A 27878-nucleotide genomic window follows, 5' to 3' on the forward strand; every position below is an offset into this window, starting at 1 on the left:
TCACTGTTGTTAATTATGTTAAAAGCAGATATACGCAAATAGGAATACTAAAAAGGAGGTAATATATATATATATTTGCATTATACAAGTTTTTATCTGAAACAAGTCTCATCGAAGTGTAACTTTCTTCCAGATATGGGTAGATGACAAAATGGCTAAGACATCTCCCTTGCCTGTGTTGGGTGGTACGTGGCATGTGTTATGTACCACCTGGCGCAGCTCCAACGGAGCTTGGCAGTTCTACTTTGACGGCGTGCTTAGGAACTCAGGCTCGGGGCTCAGCAGAGGAGGCAGGGTGAGCACTGGCGGTACATGGATCCTCGGGCAGGACCAAGACACAGTTGGAGGAGGGTTCGACGTCTCTCAAGCATTCATCGGAGATCTGTCGCAGGTGAACCTCTGGAACCGCGTGCTGTCATCAGCTGAAATGAATGACCAGGCAGCGTCATGTGAACGCCATGGCAACGTGATTGACTGGGCAGACACTTTCTTCGACAAGCGGGGAAAAGTTATCTCTAGTGCTTATTCTCCATGCAAACGTAAGTGGATTCATATCTATATGAGTATATTTGTTATATTGTGGTTTGTCTTCACGAATACCCTTAACTATTTTTGTTAGATCTAAAAGTGGTGTAATTGCATTATAATGATACTAAAAAGTATTCAAGTTCTTTATATATTACAATGTACTATCTAAACAACAAGAAAATAAAAAAGGGAAAATATGTCAAATTTGTAGCACATAACACTTTCACTTATGACCACGATGTTTTATTACAACAGAATGAGCCCAGTGGGTTGACGACTACACCATTTCCTGACAGCGCGGTTAATTGTCCTCAAGATACAGTGCTGCAGCTTCTTCTATGTATTGTCTATTAGGACAGTATTATTCCGCATAGCCTTTGCAAACTATCATCTTCATGTACAATGTTTACTGCACTTGGGTAGTTTTTGCTTCATATGAACGAATTAATGTCTGCTACTTTGATCAAGTTAAAAGTTAACATTCGATTTACTGACTGAACTGTACTTTGGTCATCATAAAAATGTGTTTCCAAGGTGATACATTTCATAGTCCTTTGATTTCCTTGTGTGCGTGTTCAGCCTTTTACTAACTCTGCAAAGGTCGGTCATTCTAAAGTCAGTGAGTCAACGTAACTTTTTAATACCTTTAGAAGCTTTCCATCATGTTTCCTATAAATTCTATTTTCCATGCTATTGCCAAATTTAGTTGCACATGTAATCCAAGACTTTACTTTTGGAAGGTATTGGGATAGAAATTGCGATTTTGTTCTGGAGCTAGATGATTTTCACAACAACATACATAGCTTTATGACTTCTTATTACTTTTTTTAGATGTAGGCACAAAATGTCCCTCTAATGACAGATATCATATCAAGCTTACTCGGTAAAAAAGTTGGTCACATCCAGGTTATGATTTTTAAAATAAGCAAGTATTGGAATGGTGATTCTGTCATAGAGGTAGACGCTGTGCCATTAGAATATATATAGCTGGAATAAATATTAATGTTTTAGGTACAGACACACAATGTCCTTCGTATGACATAATCGTACCAGGTTTACTTGGTCTTAATTTGATAACATCCAGATTGTGAGTTTTCCTTAATGTTAGGAAGATTGCATATATTGAAATGGCGATTCTGTCATAGAGGTAGACGCTGTGCTATAGACTACTACAGTATACATAGCTGGGTCACGTATTACTTTTATATAAAGGCACACAATGTCCTTCATATGACAGAATTATACCAGGTTTACTTGGTAAAAAGTTAACAACATCCAGGTCGGGAGTTTTCCTAAATGTTTGGAAGATAGCAAGTATTGGAGTGGTCATTCTGTCATAGAGGTAGACGATGTGCCAATAGAATAGGCTTAATTAGATTTATTACTTGTTAATTTTATAGACAGGCACACAATGTCCTTCTTATATCAGAATCATACCAGGTTTACTTGGTGAATCGTTGATAACATCTAGATTGTGAAATTTCCAGAATGTTTTGAAAATAGCAAGTATAGTTGGAAATGTGATTCTGTCATAGAGGTAGACGCTATGCTAATAGCATCTGCATACGTAACGATAAGTAAAAGGTAGACCCGAAGTCTGTACAGTTAAAAGTATTTCGACTGTACATCAATGATATCAGCAGATTTGTAATACCATGTCATGCAAATATGTATGTTGGATGGAGATGCTGAAGACTTTGAGAATTGGAAGAACTGGAAATAGAGTAGCATAGAAAATCAACGTACCATCCATGATCACATTAGTCTGTCAAATGACAATGAAATGACTGGGGAAATAATGGTTTTGGCAAAAGCCATGTAAAGGAAAACAGTTAAAGCAGTGTTTTGTTTATTGAACTGAATGGCGCTTATTCCAGTCACTAAAGGAAACAACAACAACAACAACAATTTTGACAGAAATGTTACTATTGAACAATGTAACAAATTGAATGAAAGCGTTACCAACACTGTTATATCTGCTGTATGTCATTGAGACTAGAGATGTTAAGGAATCTGAATATTTTGTGCTTTTTCGTTTATTCTAATAAAGTAAAATTGCTAAGGTTAAATGAGCTTCTGTGATCTTTGAATAGTTTGTCAGCGTGTCAGCATGGTTGGGTGTGTTTATGTGAGCCAATGGTATGGATCTGGCGCAATTGTATTTTAATACAGAATATGTACGTGAACTTGAGCTCAAAAAGTACCTATAATCCCTGCGCTTTAAATCATTGCATTTCAGGGGGAATTATAATCTAAACGTATCATCACAAGAATATGAAAAAAAAAATTAAAGCAGTCTACTGTTTCTACATTTATCTGATCAGAATAGAAATCCCTAATATAAAGAAACGTGTATACTGTAAAATAAATGAGTGGCCAAAACTTGATGCGAAAGAAGTCCTTAGCAATGCATCGTAATTACAAGGTCAATCAGTGTTTATGTAAATTAGGTCCCGACTTGTAATTAGTTTATTTTTATGCCAATCATCTCCAAATATACCTTCCTGCCCCTGATTATCAAAAGCCTTTAATTCCTCTTATAGTATCATCTTTAGACGCTTTCAAGGAAAATGCGCACTGCAGTTACGGAAACACCGCTAGGGAAACCAATCACATACCGCTTCTTTATGACCCCGAGAGCTATATATTTACCACCTATATATTGTGCCAATGGCGTGTTGAGAACATACGATTTTCACAAATCAATCAATCAATCAATGAATTTTATTAGCGTAGCAGACATGATCTGAATAAGTCTCTAATTTACAGTGTTTAAAATCGATGTGTTAAAAATCATAACGGAGGAGAGAAATTGACATCTGAAACATGCTTAAAACTTCGTACATATAAAATACAAACACGTGTAGTCATTCATTTTAAAAGAATTAGAAATTTCAGTTTGTGAACATTTCAAACTGTCTGTAAGATTAGATTAAAACGAGTTGTTGTGGAGCACTGTGGCTTGGTGTAAGAATGATCGTCTGAGTCTTTCGGTCCTGCATTTAGGTAGTGTTCGGTGACTGGAGTTACGCAATGTTCGTCCTGTCGCAACCCCCCTGTCGTCAGGGACCATAAAGTGCAAAGGATGGTCACTGGCCAGCATATGTGTGTATAACGATCTTGCAGCGTTTTCTCGTCTGGACTGCAGGGTGGGCAAGGAAGTTACCGACACTGGGTTGCTGCTGTGTCCGTAGATGATACGCAGAGCTCGTTTCTGTACGCGTTCGAGAGTGTTCCTCTGTTTCGTAGATTCGGAGAAATCAAGCCTGAAGATTCGGAGAAATCAAGCATTCTGATGCATTAGTGAGGAAAGCTATTGGGTGACCTTATTTTTTGTCGATAAAGACCTAAACAAAAACCAAATTTCCGAACAATCCCTAGCTTCGTCAGTTGGGCTGTTCTGAAACAAACGTGAAACTTCCGAACGAAAACAGGCGAACATAATTACGCAGGATAGGAGAACATGCATGTTTTTAAGGGTGATAGTGGAGTATTGAGAGCATTTACCCTCAAATACCCGAGTGGGGTCCATTCAATAGGGGCTGCACGAGCAACCTCCATGGAGGAGCTCTACAGAGCACCTCCATGGAGGTTGCTCGTACAGCCCTCCAGCTCCACGAAACGGGCTCTACGCACTCATGAATGCAAACACTTAGTTCTCGTCACCTTCATGAATTCTTTTTTTAATCCATGGAGGAGCTTCTCTCGTACAAGAAAAACAAACGGGGATGGGCTGGTCAAGCAGCTCCACGGGGCTATATGAATGTAAACACTTGGTTCACGTCACCATCAACAAATCGGTGTTTAGGGCTCTATACAGGGATACTGTAAACAACAAACACACGGAGCCGATAGCTGATCAAGCAGCTCCACGGGCTATATGAATGTAAACACTTGGTTCACGTCACCATCAACAAATCGGTGTTTAGGGCTCTATACAGGGATACTGTAAACAACAAACACACGGAGTCGATAGCTGATCAAGCAGGTCCACGGGCTATATGAATGTAAACACTTGGTTCACGTCACCATCAACAAATCGGTGTTTAGGGCTCCATATAGAGATGCTGTAAACAACAAACACACAGAGCCGATAGCTGATCGAGCAGCTCCACGGGCTATATGAATGTAAACACTTGGTTCACGTCACCATAAACAAATCGGTGTTTAGGGCTCTATACAGGGATACTGTAAACAACAAACACACGGAGCCGATAGCTGATCAAGCAGCTCCACGGGCTATATGAATGTAAACACTTGGTCCACGTCACCATCAACAAATCGGCGTTGGGGCTCTATACAGGTATACTGTAAACAACAAACACACGGAGTCGATAGCTGATCAAGCAGCTCCACGGGCTATATGAATGTTAACACTTGGTTCAAGTCACCATCAACAAATCGGTGTTTAGGGCTCCATACAGAGATACTGTAAACAACAAACACACAGAGCCGATAGCTGACCGAGCACCTCTACGCACTATGAATATAAACAAGGAGGTTACAAATCATGCGGACAAATCAATACTCATTACCTAACGTACCATTGAATTACCCAAGAAAGTGAATATTTTTTTCTTCAAGCGGATTTTTGGTCACAGAATGGTGAGTTGGGAAAAGTGGTCGAAATTTATCGGTTCGCTCCCTTCACGTGGGGACCCAACCTCTGCTAGGAGAATAGATACGTGTTTGTTTGCCATTGTAAAGAATGAGAAAACTTTGCACCTTCATGCTAATAGCTGTTATTGGTTTACTTCAGCCCCGTGACAAGTTTGTAGAGATCTGTTGGTCCACTACGAAAAAAACCCACATATGGCTTCATAAAGATATAGATTTAAACCTGTTATGAGTAGATCTCCAAAGCCAGGGGTGCCTGTTTTTATAAGAATATAACGGCTTTCATAAGAGATTAATGGAATATGTACGAATTTACAGTTATTTTAAACGATTCATTACCAAACAACACACGGATTTGAATTCAAAAGAGGTTTGAGAAATGCACACTATATATTTACGATTAGTAGAGCTCGTATGAATTCCGTAATCCTAATCTCAAAGAAAGTTCTTGGTGTCTGAGAAGAAATCAAAACAACCCATTCATTGAATGAAACGGTTTGTTGGCTCTCGCCAGGAAAGCTAAAAGTTCGCACCTCCGTGCTAATCCGAAATCGCCCCAGAGCGCGACCTTACCACGCCAGGACACTGACGCCGAAAGCAGCTGGCTGACTGGCGTATAACTTTCCAAGCAGTTGTTGGTGGAGTAAAGTGTGACCAGCCCAAAGGTCACTTTTCCCCGCTGGTCCTACCGGCATATGAGAAGTTGACAATGTTGAAGACTCTACCAACCTGTACATGCTTGCTTGGAGAGTGGGTCATGTAGTCTGGTAGAGCAAAAAAGATAAAAGCTCCGTGGGAAGAGTAATGTCAAAGTACAGTTTGCGCAAACTATCTTTGACTACTAGTATTGATTCAATATTAATCTCAAAGGTTTTAATATTGAACACGAGTTTGTAAGCTCCTCACAATTCAGGCAAAAGACACCTTTTGTGCTCACTACACTCCTTCGTCTGAGTTTGGTACTTATTAACCTTACTGGCCATTGTAGGATCTGCTTGGAGATTAAAAAAACACACGAATCTGACTTAAATCATATGAGTTTTACGGAATCCATACGATCCTTAGAGCTCGTATGAATTCCGCAAATATTTCCTGAATACACCCCTGTTAAGACAGACATGGTACATGTATTTTCATAGAAGGCCAACAGATTTCCCCAAATTTGTCACAGGGCTGAATCAAACCCAAAATCAGCCATTCTTAACGATTAGCACTGAGGTGCGAAGTTTTCGCATTCTTTACAATGGCAAACCAAGGAGCTTGATAAAAGCTCCTTGGGCAAACAAACAATCTATTCTCCAAGCAGAGGTTAGGTCCCCGTGAAGGGAGCGAGCCGGTAAATCCCTACTACTTTTCCCAACACACTGTTAATTCCACGACCCAACACCCAACTGAAGAATAAAAATACCCCACTTTCTTGGGTCATTCAATAGTACACGCGATTTAAGTTCTTACAAAATCAGCATTTTTGTTTCAAATGTTATCGTACAAAAAAGATATCCATTCGTTGTTCTGTGAATGCTTGTCATTTGCGATTATCCGCAGAGCCTGTTTACATTCATATAGCCGGTGGAGCTGCTTGATCAGCTATCGGCTCCGTGTGTTTGTTGTTTACAGTATCCCTGTATAGAGCCCTAAACACCGATTTGTTTATGGTGACGTGAACCAAGTGTTTACATTCATATAGCCGGTGGAGCTGCTTGATCAGCTATCGGCTCCGTGTGTTTGTTGTTTACAGTATCCCTGTATAGAGCCCTAAACACCGATTTGTTTATGGTGACGTGAACCAAGTGTTTACATTCATATAGCCCGTGGAGCTGCTCGATCAGCTATCGGCTCCGTGTGTTTGTTGTTTACAGTATCCCTGTATAGAGCCCTAAACACCGATTTGTTCATGGTGACGTGAACCAAGTGTTTACATTCATATAGCCGGTGGAGCTGCTTGATCAGCTATCGGCTCTGTGTGTTTGTTGTTTACAGTATCCCTGTATAGAGCCCTAACACCGATTTGTTGATGGTGACGTGAACCAAGTGTTTACATTCATATAGCCCGTGGAGCTGCTCGATCAGCTATCGTCTCTGTGTGTTTGTTGTTAATAGTATGTTTACATTCATAGTTTGTAGAGGTTGCTTGCTCTGCTCTCCGTTCTGTGTATCTTTGTCATTTACGATATCTCCGTAGAGCCCTGCCAACAATTTGTTTACGGTGCTAGTTCAGCCCGTGCCCGTTTGTTTTTCTTCTACGAGAGAAGCTTCTCCATGGAGTTTTTTTTAAAATCATGAAGGTGACGAGAACCAAGTGTTTGCATTCATGAGTGCGTAGAGCCCGCTCTGTGGAGCTAGAAGGTCTGCACGAGCAACCTCCATGGAGAAGCTCTGTTTATCTCCTCCATACAGTTTGCTCGTGCAGACCCTTGTCGCGCCATTTGGACCCCAGGCGTAAATTTTGAAGTACCATTTGAACATTTTTAATCTGAAGAAAAATTCCTTTTGTGACTTTGTCAGCCAATAAATCTTCTATACCTTCTCCTAAGTTTTTATGAAGATTGGTACAATACTATGGAAGCTATAAAGAAAGTCCGTGATCGGTCCGTCTGGGGTCCAAACGGACCCCAGCAAAAAAGTGCTGCTTTCGAAACAAACTTTTGAGTCTAACTCCCTAACTACTTATCGTATCACCACCAAACTTTCAGAGAATATTAAACATGTAAAAATAATTCCTCATAAAGACTTCTGTGTCTTCAACATATAATATGACGACATTATGACATCATTTAGCTACGGAGGGCGGCCATATTGGATTTTGACTAATGACGTCATGAAATAAGCATAAATTATAAATGTTGAATCATGAAAATAGCATTGTATTTCATAGAATTTTATTGTTGTAAGAAAACAAGCATTGTTTACCAAGAAAACCTTGTTTAAATCGAAATTGGCATATTTTGGCGAAAATATGCCTGTCATAATTCCGTTGCCATGGCAACCCCAAATAATGATAAATTTACTTTATTGACAAAATTTTTTTTCTAACAATATTTTGTGATATATTACCGAGTTTTGTTGCTTTAGCACTAGCCGTTCATGAGTTATGCGACATAAAGCTTGCTGAGGGCCTCAAAATTCCCCTCTCTGGTCAGAATAGGTTAAGTGCAAAATATGGTCCTTCTGATCTTTTGCATATATTATGATAATGAGGTGGGGGTTAGCAACACCTTAACATGTCGAAATATTCCTCATACATTGACGAAGCAATGTATGTACATTGATCACCGATAGGAGTTGGAACTGGGATTTTATGAACAAAACATTTTGGGGTCCGTTTGGACCCCACTCGGTCATTTTAGTCGCAAAAAAAGGTCGGGTGCTTGAGGGTTAAGAGTTGCAAACAATCAACTAAACCAGGCTTACACAGACTGAAATACCTGCGGGAAAAGAGCTGACGTAAGCGTAAACATATTTTCTTTGCCTTGAAACGAGCAACAACAATGGCAAAAGGGTCTTTGAATGCGTTTGAAGTCATTAGAAAGTTTTTAAAAATGCGCAAATCCCAAACGAAAGCTATGTAACAAATTCTAGGTCATTCGTCTCTAACCTTATGATACAAGAAACCATGAAAATATAAATTTAGGGTGAAGAAAGCAAACAAAATCCATAAAGTTTCCTTTCAGTCCGAAGTCTAATAAACAAAGAAGGGGATACATAAAAAAAAATGTCATAACAGTAACTGTATTTGGTCTTAGTACGACATCGCCAGGGTTTTGGTTTTGCATAACAGACATTGAAGTGTGGACATGAGCCAAAGTGACGATAAAGGGTACCACACGATAATAGGTACCGCTACGTTAGGTCTTATCCAAAATTAATAAGTGGTACTGGAGACATGAATTGGATGTCTCGTTTGGGTTCTTCCTGTGTAGACAATTACAGAACCGCAACTGTGATGACTAGATGTCCATATTCAGTTCAACTAACTTAAGATAAACTAAAGACGTATCCAAAACGAACAGTTTCCTTTTTGGAGCCAGTCTGTAGGACTTGCACGCCAGGTTACCGTAGAACAAACTTTGAAGAGGAAAGTGGAATTTTTTCAGACGCCCAGAAGACCGATGACAGAGAATATGATGATAAAAACTAGCTACGATAGTCCAGGGTATTGTATTCCATAGAGATGAATGAAATGAGAGAATTTCAAGGCATTTAATACACTAGGCTGTGCATGTTATACAAATGACTGAATACAAAAAATGGCATAGCTAACAAAAATTGATATCACGTTTATCTCATATATTCTTGTATAGCACTGCAAGACTTTGCTCGGGTTTGAAAAGTTTTTCTAACCTTATTTGTACTGATACGCTTGGTAAAGACATATTTCTTTAACCAGTTTTGCGTGCACAACATGAACTTACAATATAGGCCATACTAATTATTTCATCACGACCCGACCAATGACTTTATCATTAATTACCATAACGGAGCCGTTTGGCACTTCGCATCAACACTATGGATAACACAGAAGTCATTTAAAAATGTGAAGAATGGTTAGCCCTTGGCTTATAGTATGCAAATATCACATGCTTCAAGCATAAAGTTTTCCATGTGCAAGGGGTAAGCTACTACAAATGTAATATATTTCACAATACCAAAATAGACATTTTTGGACATTAGTATCTCCTTTCTTGTATTTCTTTTGACAATTTACGGCATCTCATTGCTTATTTTTACAAATTGTATGATTCACAGTATGGTCAGTGGGAAAATTACGAAAATTAATGCATGCTTTCATGCCATTCATATACTAAAGTCAGTGTGGGCTAATTGCTGTTGGGAATTAGTTCAGTAGATTAATTCTCATGGATCAAAAGCGTCGCCTGGCATTCCGCAATATAACCGCAACCACCCTTCACAGTGCGTTCTGGAAACAATATGTCCAAAGAATTCGAAGCTACCTTCACGAAAACAAGATATCTAACCATAATTTCTAACGTTCTAACGTAAAAAAACCTACGTTCTCTGGGCGTTTTTGGATAATCGGTAGCTGTCTCTCATCAAATTGTCTATATATCTATTGCTAATATGAATTTTCCATCGGAAAATACTACAAGTTTAACCTAATCGTTTTTACAATATTTCCATGTTCTCCTTGTTGACTCCTTGTTAACGTTCTGACATGTGTAAAGCTGGCTCGTGTAAATGACGCCACCTGACAACTCTTAGCAATACTGCAGCTCTAAGCTTGGGTTTGCCATTTGGGTGTTGCTTGGGTAAAGACGCCAAATGAAAATTCATTATAGAAGTTTTAAAAAAGTATGCGTAAAATTTTACGTGTGTGAACTGACGACATGTTGTGTGACGCACACGAAACATTTCAGACGAAGAAAAAAAGAAAACTGTTTTCCCCCGTTGTTTTCGATACCTTTTTTTCAATATGCAACAAACAAACAAAGAAAACAATTGCGTGTGTATCTGATTTGTCTGGAAGCGTGCGTTGTTTTTCACCCATGATTTTCATCTCTGATATCTCATTTCTTCAGGGGAAGGTTCTATTCACATTGTGTTTCGGGAATCCGCCTGACGCAGGCCGTCTATTTTTTGCTGACAAGTCAAGGGTAACCGGGACACCAGCAGCAGTCCAAAACAGGTGATACGGGTAGATATATTAGTAGAAATATTTTCTCTTTACATATGTCAGCTGCCAAGGGGATTAGTTGTAATAACCAATGTATTTGTATAGTAATTTATAAAACCCTTAATTTCAAATTACCCAGTGACGGGCTATTCTATATTTCTATTCGTCCAAATAGCATTTGTACGACGCATGAAGCCCGGATGATGAATTTTCATGGCGGTATTTAACATTTTCTCTATCGGAGGGGTGAGGGGGTGTAGGTGGTAAGGGACTACCTCGCCCACCATGTAGATCAAGCGCGAACCCCGCTTGCGAAATGGTGTAATGAGGGGTGAATTCACCATTTCCGGTGGAGAAGTAAATCCCCGTACATGGCGTTAATTAGTCTTAGGTCGTCAAACCTCTGCATGTAAAAGAATCTGGCTCACTAGTCGAGAAAAGTAAGTTTGGCTAAAAAAAGTTTGGAATCCAGAATCAATGCTCAAGATCAAACGTACAGTCAAAATATGTACGGCAATTGGGAAAATGTATGCGATATTGTGAGAATGGATACATACTAGTTTACATTATGTTCTATTTTCCCTAGCCGTGAATCTGGAACTGCAGTGGGACTATACTTGAAAGCACATGAAGATGATACTTCAAGAGGAATCAAAGGCCTTTAATGATTAGGGACAGATAGGTAGGTTTTGAGATGATTGACGTAAGAATATACAGGCCAAGACTTAATCTAAATAAACAGTGATTGGCCTTTGTAATCCGGCTGCATTGTCACGGACATTTTTTCCCCATTATGTTTGGGCCACTCATTTATATTACATTATATACGACTCTTTTGTGGTTAGATAAATGTTGTAACAGCAGATGACTTCGATTTAATTTTTTCATATATTTGTGATGATACGTTTAAATAACAATTCCTTCTGAATTATAATAATCTTCGGCGTAGATATATACGGTTTCACTAAAGTATACATATTCTGTATTCAATTACTATTGGGCCAGATCTATTCCTTTGTATCATATAAACACACTCAACACACTGACAAACTATTCAAATATCACAGAAGCTCATTTAGCCGTAGCAATTTTACTTTATTAGAAAGAAATAGCACAAAAATTCAGCTTCCTTAACATCCCCAGTCTCATTGATATGCATCAGATATAACAGTGTTGGTAACGGTTTAATCGTTACGCTGTTTGATAGTAACATTTATGTCATAATTGTTGTTGTTGATGTATTTACCTTTGGGGACTGGAAGAAACGACATACAGTTCAAGAAACATTACTCTAGCTGCTTTCCTTTACATGGCTTTTGCAATATATTTTCCCCAGTCATTTCATTGTCATTTAACAGACTAATGTGATTATAAATGACACGTTGATTTTCTATGTTACCATATCTCTAGTTCTTTCCATTTCTCATGGTCTTCAGCATCTCCAGCCAACATCCATATTTGAATGACACGTTATTACAAATCTGCTGATATCATTGATGTACAGTCGAAAGGCTTTTAACTGTACAGACTTCGGGTCTACCTTTTACTTATCGTTACCTATGTATATGCTATTGGCACAGCGTCTACCTCTATGACAGAGTCACCATTCCAATACTTGCTATCTTCCAAAAACTCAGGAAAACTCCCGACCTGGATGTGGTCAACTTTTCACCAAGTAAACCTGGTATGATTCTATCATACGAAGGACATGGTGTACCTGTATATAAAAGTAATAAAACTATGCATATTCTCATGGCACAACGTCTACCTCTATGACAGAATCACCATTCCAATACTTGCTATCTTCCAAAAACTCAGGAAAACTCACTATCTGCATGTGTTCAACTTTTCACCAAGTAAACTTGTTATGATTCTGTCATAAGAAGGACATTGTGTGCCTGTATATAAAAGTAATAAATCTAAACATATGCTATTGGCACATCGTCTACCTCTATGACAGAATCATCATTCCAATGCCTGCTATTTTCCAGACATTCAGGAAAACTCACAATCTTGATGTGGTCAACTTTCACCTAGTAAAATTGGTATGATTCTGTCATACGAAGGACATTGCGTGCCTGTATATAGTAGCAGTTATGAATAATAAATCTAAGCATATGTTAATGGTACAGCGTCTACCTCTATTACAGAAACACCATTCCAATACTTGCTATCTTCCAAAAACTCAGGAAAACTCAATATGTGGATGTGTTCAACTTTTCACAAAGTAAACCTGGTATGATTCTGTCATAAGAAGGACATCGTGTACCTGTATAAAAAATAATAAATCTACAAGCATACGCTATTGGCACAGCGTCTACCTCTATTACAGAATCACCATTCCAATACTTGCTATCTTCCAAAAATTCAGGAAAACTCCCAACCTGGATGTGGTCAACTTTTTACCAAGTAAACTTGGTATGATTCTGTCAAAAGAAGGACATTGTGTGCCTGTATATAAAAGTGTAATAAGTAATGAACCTATGCACGTGCTAATGGCACATGGTCTACTTCTATGACAGAATCACCATTCCAACACTTGTTATTTTCCAACCATTCAGAAAAACTCACAATCTAGATGTTGTAAAGTTTTCACCAAGTAAAACCTGGTATGATTCCGTTATAAGAAGGACATTGTGTGCCTGTATATAAAACTATTAAGTAATTCAGCTATGTATATTCTAAAGACACATCTTCTACCTCTATGACTTTACCACATTAAATGATAAATATTCAAATGTTCACTATTCCAATACTTGCTATATATTTCCAAAGAATTCAACAAAAACTCCCAACCTGGATTTGGTCAACTTATTACCAAGTACATATCATATGATTCGTTGTAAGAAGGACATTGTGTGTCTGTATATAAAGGTTATAAGTAATCCATCTATTGGCACAGCTGTGTAGTATGTACTATGTGTTAAAGAGCTTCTGGATGTTTTATGACATGTAACCACATAACTTCAGTCTGATCAGTCCTTGTTAGAGTTTTTGTTGTACTGTAACAATAGCTTCAGATATATCTGAAATCACTCTTATCTAGCCTGAGTAGCATCCTACTTAGCTTACCGGGGATCCCAATGGGGTTACGGGAGCCTTCTAACTAGGATGAAACCCAGGCTAACTCTCAGCATTATCTCTCAAGAAGCTTAAAAACTATTAAACTAAAAGAGGGCCGAAAGGCTGTTCAATCAGTAAAATATGTGTAAATATCTGAACTCATCAAAGAAGCAGACAGGCAGTATCTCATAAACTACACTTGCGCAACCGTAAACATTATGTTCATTGTAAACGTTAATTAAGGGTTAATGACCCGCTCCGAGGTGTATATGGTGTCATAACGCCTGTTCCTTGGATATAACCACCGAATAAAACCACCGAGTGAGCGAAGCGAACGAGGTGGTTTTATGAGGTGGTTATAGCAAAGGACCAGGCGTTATGACACCATGTATACCGAGCAACAGGCGGGTCAATAACGTTATTATCATATAGCCTACCCATATAGCCTACTTGCAAACTCCCGTATGACGCATAGATCCCTTCATACTATACGTGTGAATTCCTTTGTCGAATTTCCAAAAGTTCACCTTTGTTCCTTGGTACATACGTATTTAACAGATTGCAGTTTGAAACCAAAATTTCCACAGAAAATATTCAAAACATTGCAGTCTTTCGCTTTTTAGAACAACAAAACTCATTATCAATGTTAACAGAAGGAGCTATTCCCTCCTTGCAGTCTGTACTTATTCCCTCTGCTCTGGCATATGTTTCGCTCCTTTTGATTGGCCAAACCCTGAATATCTCTTGTGCATCGCTCAGTCAGGTTGGTCAGAATGAATCGACACCGGAACCGGTGTCGATTTGCATCGACACTGGTGCCAGTATCGATGCCAATCGACACCGGTGATTCATTCTGACCAATCAGAATAAGGATACACACCGGCCTGGCCGGAATCTAAGTGTTATGGCGTCATAACCAACGTTGAACGGGGCCTTCTGATTGGTCCGCGGCGCCTGGCTATATGATAATAAATAGTAAGTTATTGAGATATGTATGCAATGTTATATGCAAGGGTTTTATATAAACCATATAAACCATGCAACTGCATTTTAAATAAGAAATCTACTAGAGTCACAAAATATTACTTTATTTTCATGCATAGCTTTCTTTTTCTAATAAAAGCTTTTTTTAAGGTGAAAGAAGGGGGATTCACGTAAGAAATGATGCTAATTATTTCTAGTTCTTTGACATAGACAGTGCAGACGAAATTTTAGTACGTCCATCTTTTGTTAATTACAGTTTAACTGAATTCTTGTTTGGAGTGAGCTAATTGTTGTAAACGTAGTAGCAGTAATGAAGGCGGTGATTCTTGGATCCGCCATCGTCGTACGGGTGGGCGCCACGTCTGTCATCTTTGTTGTCGTCGTCTTCATCGTCCCATCGGAACCACTCCTCACGGACAGACATGTGTTTAACCTAGAGGAGTGGTGAGCCAGACAACAAGTAAGAAGTGAATTTTCTGTTCTTTTTTTAACACAGAAATAGCACAAACTATATATTAACACCCACTAAGCCATTAGACACCGTAATTTCTCAGCAACGTATTGCTGCTCATGTAGCTACTTGTTCCATTTACACGTAGAAGCGCCATTGCAGTGGTGGTTTGATTATTCCTTGACAATGACTGCAGTCAGTCAATGAAAAAAAAATGGCTAGTCTTATTCGATTGGGAATCATATAGTTAAGTTATTCTGTAGAACATTGTGTCCTAGACCGGAGCTTAACGTATAGTTATCTAGCGAGTTAATATTGCAGTTAAAAAGTATTAACACGATCCAAATTTAAAAGGGAAAATCCAATTTATTCCCTTTTTTCGTCTCGAATTTTCAAACCTCAAGATACCCAAATGTTGAAAGTGAAGCTGCAGAGTATGCTATAATTAAGCGCCATCAGCGCGGCTAAAAGCCGCCGTAGGCCATCAGCGCGGCTAAAAGCCGCCGGTCACAGCACGGTTAAAAGCCGCCGGTGCCTTCAGTGCGGTTAAAAGCCGCCGGTCACAGCGCGGCTGACAGCCGCCCGTTGCAGCGCGGTTAAAAGCCGCCTGATACTGCGCGGCTAAAAGCCGCCTTACACAGCGCGGTTAAAAGCCGCACATTGCAGCGCGGTTAAAAGCCGCCCGACACAGCGCGGTGAAAAGCCGCCGGTCACAGCGCGGCTAAAAGCCGCCCGTTGCAGCGCGGTTAAAAGCCGCCGGTCACAGCGCGGTTAAAAGCTGCCGGTCACAGCGCAGCTAACAGTCGCCCGACACAGCGCGGTTAAAAGCCGCCGGTCACAGCCCGGTTAAAAGCCGCCGGTCACAGCGCGGCTAAAAGCCGCCGGACACAGCGCGGCTAAAAGCCGCCGGATACAGCGCGGTTAAAAGCCCCCACAGCCTTGTGCCTTCAGCGCGGCTAAAAGCCTCGTGTCACCAGAGCGGCTAAACATTAATAACGGTCCTGTTCCTAGAAGCGATTCTCTGTAAAAGAATGGAAGTTAAATGGTGCAATACCTTGTTCCTATTATCTCACACTAATCAACGGTCCGATAAAAGTTTTAGTTTTGTATTCATCTGATAGTCTACAATGAATGTCAACATTGACAATAGTACTATTACACTGCATTAATAGCATCATGGAAAGCGGTACACTACACTGAAGAAGTCACTGTTGTACTTTCTTGGACACTGGACACGCGTATTGGGTGTATGTAGAAAGTTATATTTCACGCAGGGAGATTAAGAAATCCAAATAGAAATGCAAATATAACTTTAGAAATCCTTCCTCCTGACAACTGGAGAAAACATGTAAGTCTTTCTTTCCTAATTGTCTTACCCACATTTTTCTAACACAGGTGTACATTAAAAGAGACATAGGAATATCATTATGACCACACACCATTAGTCTTGTTTCAGTCGTCAGGCAACCGAATTATTTTATGCTCCAATCACCAATCCAGGCAAGACGTTTCGTAGTAGAATAAGTAATGCATCATCTAATCAATTCAATCAAGCGTTCTAGGCCCTCTCTATCTCTGCCACTAGCCTCTACCAGGATCCGCGGATCGGTGGTCTAATTGTAGAAATTGGACAAATAGAGTCTATAGGACACAAGGGAAGTCAGCCGGCCAGTGGAGTATGTGTCTTATTTTGTGACAGATGTACAGCAACGATCTCCCCATACTTGACAGTGTATTCTTTGAGAGGCTTGTTCTCACTCGACTCCTTCACATACACCCCGTCGTTGTTCGGCACGTGCCATTGGAGTTTCAGGTGCTGTTTGTCCGAGTAGGTGGTGATGACCTTCACAAACCAGGGTACCATCTCTTGAGCATCGTTGGAGTCTGCCGGGCGGGACGACCATGAAGTCGTTGGTCTTGTACAGGGGCTCCTGTGAACAAAGTTTTAAAGGGCTATTAGGAAGGTGGGATGACATTTGTGTCATATGTTGGGCGACAGTCTAATAAAACATACATAGGAAATTCATGTAATTGAAAAGAAATGTTGGTTGTACTTGGTCTCTTCAGGTGAATCAGCGTGTAGCAGATATGAATCACTATTCTCCAAGCAAAGGTTGAATCAATGAGTAGTGGCCCGAATTTTTACTTGTTGGCTCCTCATTAAATCTTGGCCACTACGAATCCCTGCTATATACCCAACCTGAGAATATGTACCACCTACTTTTTCGTGGTAGCGTGTCTGTTGTGTGGAGGTTGTGGTTGGTAATTAACTATTTTTTAATTAGCGTTTTAGGGATTGCGACAGGGTTGGAAGGGGTCTTGAGTGAGTCACCTGATAGGTTGGAGAAAAAACAGCTAAGTTCTACTATATCAATACGTCCCCGAATGGTTGGTGCCTTTCTCTTGACATTCCAAGTTATAAAACGTTTTAAAGCTGATTTTACATTTTAATACCTGATGCACGCAGTTAAGATGGGTGAGTCACTGAGTATGCTAAATGTCACTACACTTAGGGTCACAAGGCCTGACTAATTAAAAACGTGTCGATCATGTCGGATCTGAGAACATGAATCAATGTCAATCAACCAATCTCACAGCAGGGAACTCCAAGCTCAGAACATAAACGATGGGAAAACATGACACTGCCTGACCCTGCCTGACCCAGTGGGTACTTACGGTGTTGTTGTTTTTTTTCGCCCGTCGTTCGTTGCCATTAGAAACGGCCGATGCCATGTCACCGACCGGTCTAAGCATATCCGTCTAACTTCAGCGAACTTTTCGTGGGCTGACAATGCTTTTCAAAAGGCTTCAAATGTTTACTAGCGTCTTGGAATCACACAGAAAAGGACATACGCCTGGGCGTGTGTAACGGCCATTAACAGCTGATTATCACCTAATTAACTTGATTTTCAAGTATGTGGATTGCCTGGGATTAACATCCAGATGGCCGGCCCTGTGCCCGTTGTGTGCAGTACTGTAAACCCTTCAAATGGGTCTGTTGTATAGATGATATTTTTGGGGATACAAATTCACCCTACACTTTCTCGTTAACGATATTCGGGATAAGATTTACGAATCAGTTAGTGACTATCACACACAAAAGGAGATATAAAAAGTTTGAAGACTATCCCATCTTGGGATACAAAGTATAAGACGTTGAAACTATGTCAAAGTAAAATGGTAGCGCCGAACCTGCTTGTATGGCTGACATCGGGTACAATTTCTTGCTCAACGAAAGCAGTCGAAAGGCTATCAGATATGAAGGAAGGTACACAGAAAGTTTGAAGACTAGCGAGTCTAGACTCTTGGGATACAGAGATTTGAGATACATAGACTTTTCAAGAAAACATGTGCACTCTGCTATCTAGAAAGACTATGTTATAAATGGACGGATTACTAAAGAATGACCCACAAATAATAATGAAACGCGTTGGCTGGCAGTTTTGCTGATGTGTGCGTGCTCAAATGTCGTCTACTTAAAAAAAAAGTAATCATAAAACGTCAAAGTATTATATTTATACCAGTAACAACCGGTACCTGTTCCTCTTGTCAGTACACCACCCCACCCCCCGTGCACACTGAAGTGGAATGATTATCAGGGGTATTCAAGATTCGATCGCTATAATGATCGCCCTGCGTGTTGGATAAATTTGACAAAACAAACTTGATCCAAGCATAACTATCTATTCTCTAAGGAATCATAAGACCCGCTTCTGGAGTGGAATGCTCTTGGAATGTATCCGCGATAGTACATGAAATAGATTAGATATGCACCTTGCACGGCAGCCATCGAGAAAAAAGATCATCATGTTGGCAAATTGGCGAGTTGGGAAACTGCAGTTCATTTATGTTTAATTAGCAGATCGGGATGGTAAGTAATTTTATTGTACAGTTTTGTTTCCGTTTTTGTTTCAAAATATTTTCTGTCATATGTGGTTTTATATGGCAATGGCATTCTGGAACTGGAGTGGTTGCCTGTGTGGGGGGAGACAGGACCTGTATAGGCTGATATTGTGTTCAGAAACGTCGGGTGTTTTACCCCAACAGGAGCACGTGAACACGTGCTTATCATTTTCAAAGCTTACGGTACGTTTCAACCAAAAATGTTATAGGGATTTATATAGTTTTAAAAAAATGGGTCTTAGTGGCAAGTGTGCAGATGTTGACACGCTGACAGCACCAAATCCGTAATTGTTTTTGTCACTTTGGAATGTTTATAGTTGGACACCGTTTAGCCCTTGGATAATGACTTTGCCCCCCCCCCCATACATCTGCTTGGACATAACGAAAGCACTGGCGATTAGTTCCTGTGACACAGGCCTCCCACTCCCGCTGGGATGTAGATATGCATCACTGCATTTGACCCGGGTGTGAGGATAGGGTCACATTACCGCTAGCCCTAGACCTAATTTCCGTTCTTTTATATAAAAAAATCAAAGAAATGCTTCTGCCTGCAGCTGGCCGGGCAAGACTCCGCATCTTTTGTTGTTACTCAACTACGGTTGTCCCACAAAGAAAGCGAGAACAAGGAATGTGGGGAAAGCGGACAAAAACGCGGTATATGATAAGAAAGTCACATTTTTTCGCAATAGCATCTGCTTGGAGAGTGATGCATTGACTCTTTTGAAAAACAAGGAGTTAGGGTTGACTTATATGTGACAAACGTGAATTTTGCAGCAGACGAAAGCAAGTACTCTCCATGTAGATGTTGTTGGAGGAAATTTGTGACTGTCTCATTATATGCCGCGTTTTTCATTCGCCTTCTTTCAGTTTTCCCCGACAACATCTGCTCGGCTGATTCATGAGGGTCTGCATGCTCTTTTCCGTAAGGCGTAGGCAGCCTAGTTTTATATTTCCCGTAAGGCCATGTTGATTTGATTATATGGATGACATCCTCTGGGAACTCCAGAACTGATGCGAGCGAGCGAATAAAAAAAAAAGTTTGGCCAAAAAAAAAAAAGTTGACTTCAGCATGAAATCTAAGTGGTCAGGAAGGTTGAACATAGGACTAAACACACATAGTATGGTATACCAACAGTTAGGTGTAGGGACCAGTACATCGTACAGGTGCAAAACGTTTTTTTCTTCTTATTGGACCGATCCGAAAAAAATGACCCGAAAAAAGTCAGTGGAACCGGTTTCGCCAATTAGAAAATGGACACACTATGTCGGCAGGCGTCTGGGGTCTTACCGGGCTAAGACAACAAGAGCGAAGTCGAGTAGAGTTTATAGTCATTTGCACCAAGTTTCTACAGTCAAAGGTACAGAAACTTGATTACTTGGAGATGGGATTTTAAAACGCCAGTGGGAGTCAGATAATCCACCAAACAGATTCCTTTGTAGCAAAACTGACCAATCATCATTGTTTTGAGTATAGCAAATTCTCAAGTTTCCACAGACAATCAGGTTCAGGTCCGGATCTGGAAATGATCCTCTGGACCTGAACGGAACCTGTACCTAAATTTTCTGTACTGGTACCTACCCCTACCAACAATAGATTTTTTTTCACATCTTATTCTTTGACTTTAGATTTATTTTGGCATTCCATGGCATTAGTTATCTGTTTTCTGATACTTTTTTTCCAATTTACGGCATATATGTGCTCATTTTACAGCTGCTTTGCACAATTTACTGTGTGGTCAAAAACTTTTTTTTTTTTTGGAAATGGCCGAAAATTGGTGCGAGCGCGGATGTCATCCATATAATCAAATCAACATGGCCTAATTAGTAGGGAAAACCGTCTTATCTACGTCATTCGTAGCGAGGCAACCAAATTTAGCGTAATTGCCTTCCTTGATTTAGCGTAATACGTAGGGGGTTCTTCTGAATTCAGCGTAAATTGTGTCGGGACCCCCCATGCAGACCCTCATTCATGGGTTGAGAAGATTCTATTCCAAAGTTGCCATCATCATCTGTCGACAACGGGGTTAAACGGTACTAGTTATACGGCCCCTTACGGGGTGACATGCCCTTCTGTTAGCTGAACACATGAAGGGGACTATCGTTCGGGTGAATGATGGTACGGTAGAGTTTAAACACGGGGCATTTAGGTCCTAAACTAAACTGCCGATTATGCCACACGATTCTATGCAAAAGATATTTATAAAATGATCAATATCACAGTATGTACCATTGAGACACTGCTTTCCAAGCAGAGGTTTGTCTGCGGATTGTGTTACATGTTTAACTTTTAGCTAATTATCGGGTAGGCGTTTCTGTCGGGCTTTATGTTTTGTAGAGTTTTCATGTCCGGTGTCACGCCTAAACCACGCCGAACCTCTGCTCGGAGAGTACCTAACCAGCAACACCAACCGTTTCGACGGATCATTGATGGCGGCGGGATGCAAGCCGATAACACATACCATATGTAGATTGTTATCTACACCAGGATACAGGAGGCCTAGTCTCTACGAGACTCCGGATCGCTGGAAAATCGTAGAAATGGAACAAATAGAGAGGAATATAACCGGCCAGGGAACAGCTCGCGATCGCGGTCGCGTTACTGTTGCCTAGCCGGCTATATTCCTCTGGCCGGCATACTCCTCTATTTGTACCATTTCTACAATTTTTTCCAGCGAGTCGGAGTCTGGTAGAGACTACAGGAGGCCTAGGCTGATCACATGCTCGGCCTTGCTTTGAGTCTAACTTCTAAGATCTTCTAAGCAGATGTAAGAATCCTGCAAATTCTAATTTCTTGGTGTTAAGTTCTTTTTTTTTTTTTGCTTTTCTAGTCTTGTGTTTTTCATCTGATGTAGAAGAAGACGATACCGTTCAGAGTATGAAAAGAGAACTAGATTTTGTGTAGGTAAAGCACAAAGAGGATGCTATACACGGACAAAGAATTCCACGAAATCGTCTTTCGGAAGTGATGTAAAACGGGGGTCCAAGGAGATACTCTAAGGCTCCGGCTGTTTCATTTTACTCGTTTTTATCGAGCATTCTATTATGTATTGTATCTTTAACTGTTAAAACTTAACTTTGGTTTTGACAACGCTTTGGAGAAGGAGAAAGCAGACAAAAAACTGATCCGAATCCTTACATGTAGTGTGTCTCCGAGCATATGTGGTGGTAGAGGCCTAGAGGAAACCACGTACACGGTGTGTTGAATGATATTTCCCTCCCAGGCTAGACACTCCTACACATACATACATCCTTGTACTTGGAGATTAAAGTTGACCGGGTAAGCCCGCCCACTGAAAGATTCTACCCCGCCGGGCTAATGGTATTTCTCATCCTCATCTAAAGGGTCGGGGACTATGGTCGCTCAATGTTCCACAAATCCTAGCGGTGGGCCAGGGGCCAAGCTCTATTGAACTTGATGAATATTACAGGGATGACGTAACCATTAGCACAAATAAAAACAAGGCTTTAAACCATTGAAAGCCTTTCTTGGTGGGATTTTGTGTGAAATCTGGGCATTTTGGGAGTGGCTGCGGTAGGAAAGACCCTATACTTGTTGAATTAGTTGTAAAAAATGACATGTCTCCATCGAAGGGGTTTTGCCACCCCCCTGAAATAGTGGTATCGTCGTCAGATAGCTGTTTTAAGCTAAACGGGCCAATCCAAGTGCTCTAATTAGGGGGGTGTATCAAAAGATTAGCCGTATAGACATTCTTGCAAATGAATTTCACGAGACTGGACATAGTTGGCTATCATTTGAGGGTAAGTTTGTATGGCTTGAACGTTTTATTCTTGAGATAATTGCATATTTGTTTCCTCAACTCTCCCATTGGAACGCATGTATTAATTGGAGAAATTCTAATGGCATCGTCTCCCCGACAGCGAATGGAAAGTACAGGGACCTTGTAGAAAGTAACTTCACTGCCCAGTATACTGCAAAGCTTTATGATAGATATCCTGGACCAGTGGATGCCAGATTGTTTTCAGGGCCAACACTGACAAACTGCTGACTTCTGTGACCGACATTACACAACGGAAATTCTACAACAGCCGCTCTGAGTGTCCTAGTTAGTTTACGCCCTGAGTTAGAACCACCTGGGGTAACCTTACAGCGATGAACAGATAACACCATACATTTTCTGGTGGGGAGTGTGGACTTCTATCCCGCCTGATAGGGTTAACGGACGGTGTGTGTGCGTGCGTGTGTGTATGTATGTATGTATGTATGTTTGTGCGCGCGGGTGTGTGTGCGTGTATGTATGTATGTGTGTGTGTGTGTGTGTGTGTGTGTGTGTGTGTGTGTGTGTGTGTGTGTGTGTGTGTGTGTGTGTATGTGTGTGTGTGTGTGTATGCCACCTTTGGGGCATCTTCACTATAGAAACAGCCTGGACCATCGCGGGTTAACGCAAGCATCAACAAAGATCAACAAACAGGATAGAGTTTATGAAATTCCAGACTGTTACCAGGGGCGACACAAGCAATCTCCTCGGCTCCGTGAAAGGACAAGCCACATACATGTATGTTCGGCTCCAAGTAGAACCTATAAATATAGTGCCATAAGATAATATCAAAGCTCAGCCAAGGAATATAGCCGGCCAAAGGGAGTCAAACGGGCATACATACTCCTGGGCCGGCTTCACTCCTCTGCAAGCCTAGTTACCAAATTAAACCCCAGCCCGATCTCAAGTACACGAAATATATTTTTGAGGTTGGGGTAAGGTATACAGGCTACTCGCTCCTCTGCCAGATTTTTATACTATCTTATTACACAGTAGGATCTGCTTGGAGCTGGGGGTCTCCAGATCCGACTGGACTGTCTGGGCCCAGTGTAGAACAACGTGGCGAGAACTGTCTGAACTGTCTGTAGCCGCCACGCATCAACTATTGATGCAAGCGAACGATTGATTGATTGATTGATTGATTGATATTTCGAACTCTATCAACAAGCGAGTGGACTAATCTATAGTTTAACATTCACATGTTGGGGAGACGGGTGTGGTGAGGGGTAAATATTACAGTCTTGTTCCCTGCATATCAAATGCAGGTAAATCCCCAAGCAGGAATTAGGTTCCGACGTTTTTGTGTTTATTCATGCCTTTTTGTGGTTACTGTATCTTTCTGTCCTGATTCTGCTCTGACTGCAGTGCTAATTCCAGGTTACACAAACACCAGAAACACTCGTAGTAACTCATAAACAATTGAAATACACATTGAATATAACTACTAACCTTTGATAAGAGAGCCAATAGCCTTCCCTGTGGAGACATCCAGGATCCATGATGCACGGGTTCCCACATCATGTCCGTTCTTCGCCAGCAAAACTTCCGATCGCGACGACTGGATTCTGTACACTATCCGCGGAGTTGGAACATATATCCGGTGACGCTCACAGATCCAAAAACGAGTTGAAGAATGGCACAAGTCTATGTGAAGGAAAAAGTTTGTTGACAGCCGAATAAGTTGAAGACGCGAGCTTGGAGTGTTCTGACGAGAACGGGGTGAATGACACGGGGCGTTCTTCTGCACCAAGCCAGATTCTGTTCCCCACCCTTGTGTATCATTGGGCCACTGCAAGTAAATTTTATGGATGACATCGAAATCAGACTATATAAATAGTGAGATAGGGCGAAAAAACAAGATGGTGGCTACCATTTTCAAAAGATCTCAAAACAGACATTTTTGTCATGTTGACCGTCACCAAAGAAGAAAAAAAAATCTGTTTTTCTGAAACAAGGTGAAAATTAATGAGCCATGATGTCATCCATAAAACTTAATTGCTGTGGCCTTACCTTGTCAAAGGAGGGCTGAGCCCCGTAGAGACCCACAGATTTGCATAACGGAACTCCCAGTGGGCACAACAGAAGGGTCGTATTTTCCCGAGATGAAACCAGCTCAGACGCCACAACTGTGTCAACTGTGTTTGGAGTCTTTTAACTCCTCGGAGTCGGATGTAATACAGTATGGCACCTTTTCGAAGTCATCATGAACTTAGGGCCTAGGGTATCCAACCTGTCGATGGATTTTCAAAAATTTCCAGAACCATAAGGTAGGCTTACATACTTCTTTGTTTTGAATATTCATATCTGACGAGGAAAATTCCCCACGTTGCCATACAAGTATGATGTAGTTTTGGGTGTTATAAGTATATCCCGTACATCAGATGACTCATGGCGTAGGTAACATGGATCTGCAGCCGTGAATTGTATCAAAGACGGACAGGCCTGGCGGCATTTGTAATTTTGCATTCTTCTGTGTGTTAGCCTGGATACCATATCCCAACCTCAAAAATATCTTTTGTGTATATAGTTGAGATCGGGCTGGGGTTTGGTAACCAGGCTATCTGTGTGTGTGACCACCCAGTATTTTTTTTCGGTCCATAGATTAACAACAAGAGCCTTGTTGGGATCCATGTACAATTTCCGGTCCTCGGACTAACGCCACCGAAACCCAGGAATTGGGTAAGTAAAGTTGTCAATCCTTTGTTGTTAGTTGTATTATGGCATTCATCTTATGTTTATAAAGTTTTTGTTTTTGTTCCTGTTTTTGGTCTGGTGTTGCTGACTGCTAACCGGGTATCAGTACTATCTCCAAGCAGATGAAAGCAATCCTGCTCCGTTTTTTGTACTTGACACAAAATCTATTTTTTTCTAGTCTTGTGTCTTAATTGATCGCCCTATACACCAGAAGACGAAAAAAAAAAAAAAACACTTGAAAAACGCTTGAAAAACTCAAGACCAGAAAACTGGATTCTCACATCTGCTTAGACTAGAGTCGAAGCAGGGTCGGACATGTGGTTTTGTCGTCTGAGCGGCCTCTTGTTGCCCTGTCCAGTGGCTGGTGTTGATAACGATCTATGGTATGTGTTATGGCTTGCACTCGGACCGCCATCGTTGACCCGGAAAAAACGATTACGATGTTGCAGGACCCATTTCCTTGTAACCCGTGGAGATCCGTGAAGCATCTAAATGTTATATAGGGTCCGGCTCCTTACAAAGCGGATGTTGGACTCCTTTGTGTTTTGTCATCCCTTCCATGATTTTTGTCACTTTCAAAAAACAACACGCCTTTAGAAATGACGTCTGAAGGTACTCTCCAAGCAGAGGTTGAGTCGCGTAGATATAGTAGTAGTCGGAAAAATTACACCGGCGCGGGTGTAATTTTTCCGAGTACTAAGTACTATATCTACGCAACTAAACCTCTGCTTGGAGAGTAGTCTAAAGGCGCCGGGGACTAACCTTTGCTTAGATAGTAACAGGGCCAAACACATTCATGTCATATAGATAACCTCCTTGGTCAGTCTTTTTAACGTCTTATTAGTATCGTGGAACGCGTTTTTCGGGACCACTAGGAAAGGATGTTCTGCTATGGGAAACTATTACAGAAAAAAAAACGTGGTGAAACTGAAAGTCAAGTTCGTTTGAGATTCCATAGCGTTCTAAACTGTAGACCTCGGGGCATTCTTAGAAAAGCTTTACGCAAGTTAGATTCAAGTTACGCAAGTGGCCACCACACATGAACGGAAACCGGACGTACTCAGTGGGTTATCTCCGCAATGGGCCTACACTTACTGTAGATTTGTTCTGACATAAACTATAAGATAGCTAGCAAAGTTAGATTTTCAATAGCGTGACCTCAGCAATAAGGATGTTACCATGATTCTGATTATCGCAGTGCAGTAAGGCAGACTCACAATCTCTAATTCCAAGTAGACCGTACTTATCCTTGGCCTTTTGTAACCTGCCACCCCCAGTGGACTCTCAAGTATTTTGTGTAGTTTAATAACAACAAACTTTTTGGACACTTGCCCGACCAAGGAGAAGTTTTTGTTTTGATTTCTATATAGTGTTTATTTCATTTCCTGTACTTCTCAAGAACTTGAGACAAAACTTGAGAATTAGGTCAGCACGAGCGATAAACGTTTTACAACTACAAGCGACTATTCTGGTTGGGTAGCGGTATTTTCATATAGTAATAGCATATATAGCTCCAGATGTTTTGTTTACCCTTGGTTTACCCGACTGTTCGCTAGCGGCTTGTATAATTACTACTTATAATAACCATCCGAGGGCGTAATCTAATAATAATATCTAGTCTTTAGTACAGTCGAATCACTGCGTTTAGCCCATGTAGGCAAGAACGTGCATATAAACTGTAGTAAAGATCTCTCTCACCAAAAGCTAATCCCCGCTACCCAACCTCTGCTTGGAGAATAACAAGCTAGCGAACTTTTCCACAAATCCGGGACAAATGCAGTGATGCATGTCTACATCCCAGCAGGAGATGGAGGCCGGGTCATAGGACCTCATAGGGGCAATCCTTCAAGTTCTTCACATTATCACCAAGCAGATCTTTGGGTTCGCTTAAAAGGCTGGGCTGTCTACCAGGCCAGGCTACCTGGCCTGTCTACCTGGCCTGGCTATCACGTCAGGCTACTCAGATCCCCCCATTCATAGCCCAATCATATGGCATTCAGCCAAAATAGCTGATTGACAGGCATAGTAATTGCTAATCTTTAACCCTGCAAGTGACCTGAGGTTAACCTGTCCACCACTGGCTGGACCCTTCGGGAATGTGTCTGGTAGTGGTAGGCCTTCCTTGCAGCATGTCAGGAACACATTCAAGTACTGTACCTGAGTACTGTGTTGAGTAAATGCTTTAGGGTTTAGACCTAGAAAACAGAGGTCCTGGGTTCAAATCCTTTGA

At 40.9% G+C, this 27878-nt stretch overlaps 3 protein-coding genes and 1 long non-coding RNA gene across 4 annotated transcripts in view; 2 read left to right on the forward strand and 2 right to left on the reverse strand.

Annotated features, from left to right (window-relative positions):
- Positions 1 to 1696, forward strand: part of LOC118424783 — a 29388-nt gene extending 27692 nt beyond the window's left edge. The window contains exons 20-21 of the mRNA XM_035833510.1: positions 134 to 539; positions 784 to 1696. Coding sequence (XP_035689403.1) covers positions 134 to 539; positions 784 to 788 — 411 coding nt within the window. The 3' untranslated portion in view covers positions 789 to 1696. The remainder of the gene's footprint in view (positions 1 to 133; positions 540 to 783) is intronic.
- A 13410-nt stretch (positions 1697 to 15106) lies between these two features.
- Positions 15107 to 27878, reverse strand: part of LOC118424220 — a 28384-nt gene continuing 15612 nt past the window's right edge. The window contains exon 6 of the mRNA XM_035832761.1: positions 15107 to 15257. Coding sequence (XP_035688654.1) covers positions 15108 to 15257 — 150 coding nt within the window. The 3' untranslated portion in view covers position 15107. The remainder of the gene's footprint in view (positions 15258 to 27878) is intronic.
- On the reverse strand, positions 16368 to 24762 carry LOC118424689. Its single transcript, XM_035833370.1, has 2 exons — positions 24404 to 24762; positions 16368 to 17206 (listed from the first exon to the last, which is right to left on the reverse strand). The coding sequence occupies exons 1-2, from the start codon at positions 24451 to 24453 to the stop codon at positions 16936 to 16938; spliced, it is 321 nt and encodes a 106-aa protein (XP_035689263.1). The 5' UTR covers positions 24454 to 24762; the 3' UTR covers positions 16368 to 16935.
- Positions 25001 to 27878, forward strand: part of LOC118424690 — a 6922-nt gene continuing 4044 nt past the window's right edge. Inside the window, exons 1-2 of the long non-coding RNA XR_004832232.1 lie at positions 25001 to 25221; positions 25556 to 25633. This is a non-coding gene — a long non-coding RNA (uncharacterized LOC118424690). The remainder of the gene's footprint in view (positions 25222 to 25555; positions 25634 to 27878) is intronic.

This window comes from Branchiostoma floridae, chromosome 10 (assembly GCF_000003815.2).
Source record: "Branchiostoma floridae strain S238N-H82 chromosome 10, Bfl_VNyyK, whole genome shotgun sequence".
Classification (NCBI taxonomy): domain Eukaryota; kingdom Metazoa; phylum Chordata; class Leptocardii; order Amphioxiformes; family Branchiostomatidae; genus Branchiostoma; species Branchiostoma floridae.

What these genes read in the sequence shown, in the direction of transcription:
- LOC118424689 (XM_035833370.1), bottom strand. Translation starts at nt 24,453, where the DNA reads ATGGATCCTGGATGTCTCCACAGGGAAGGCTATTGGCTCTCTTATCAA. An exon ending in TATTGGCTCTCTTATCAAAG is followed by an intron (nt 17,207 to 24,403) that starts GTTAGTAGTTAT and finishes CTTTGTTCACAG; the next exon opens with GAGCCCCTGTACAAGACCAA.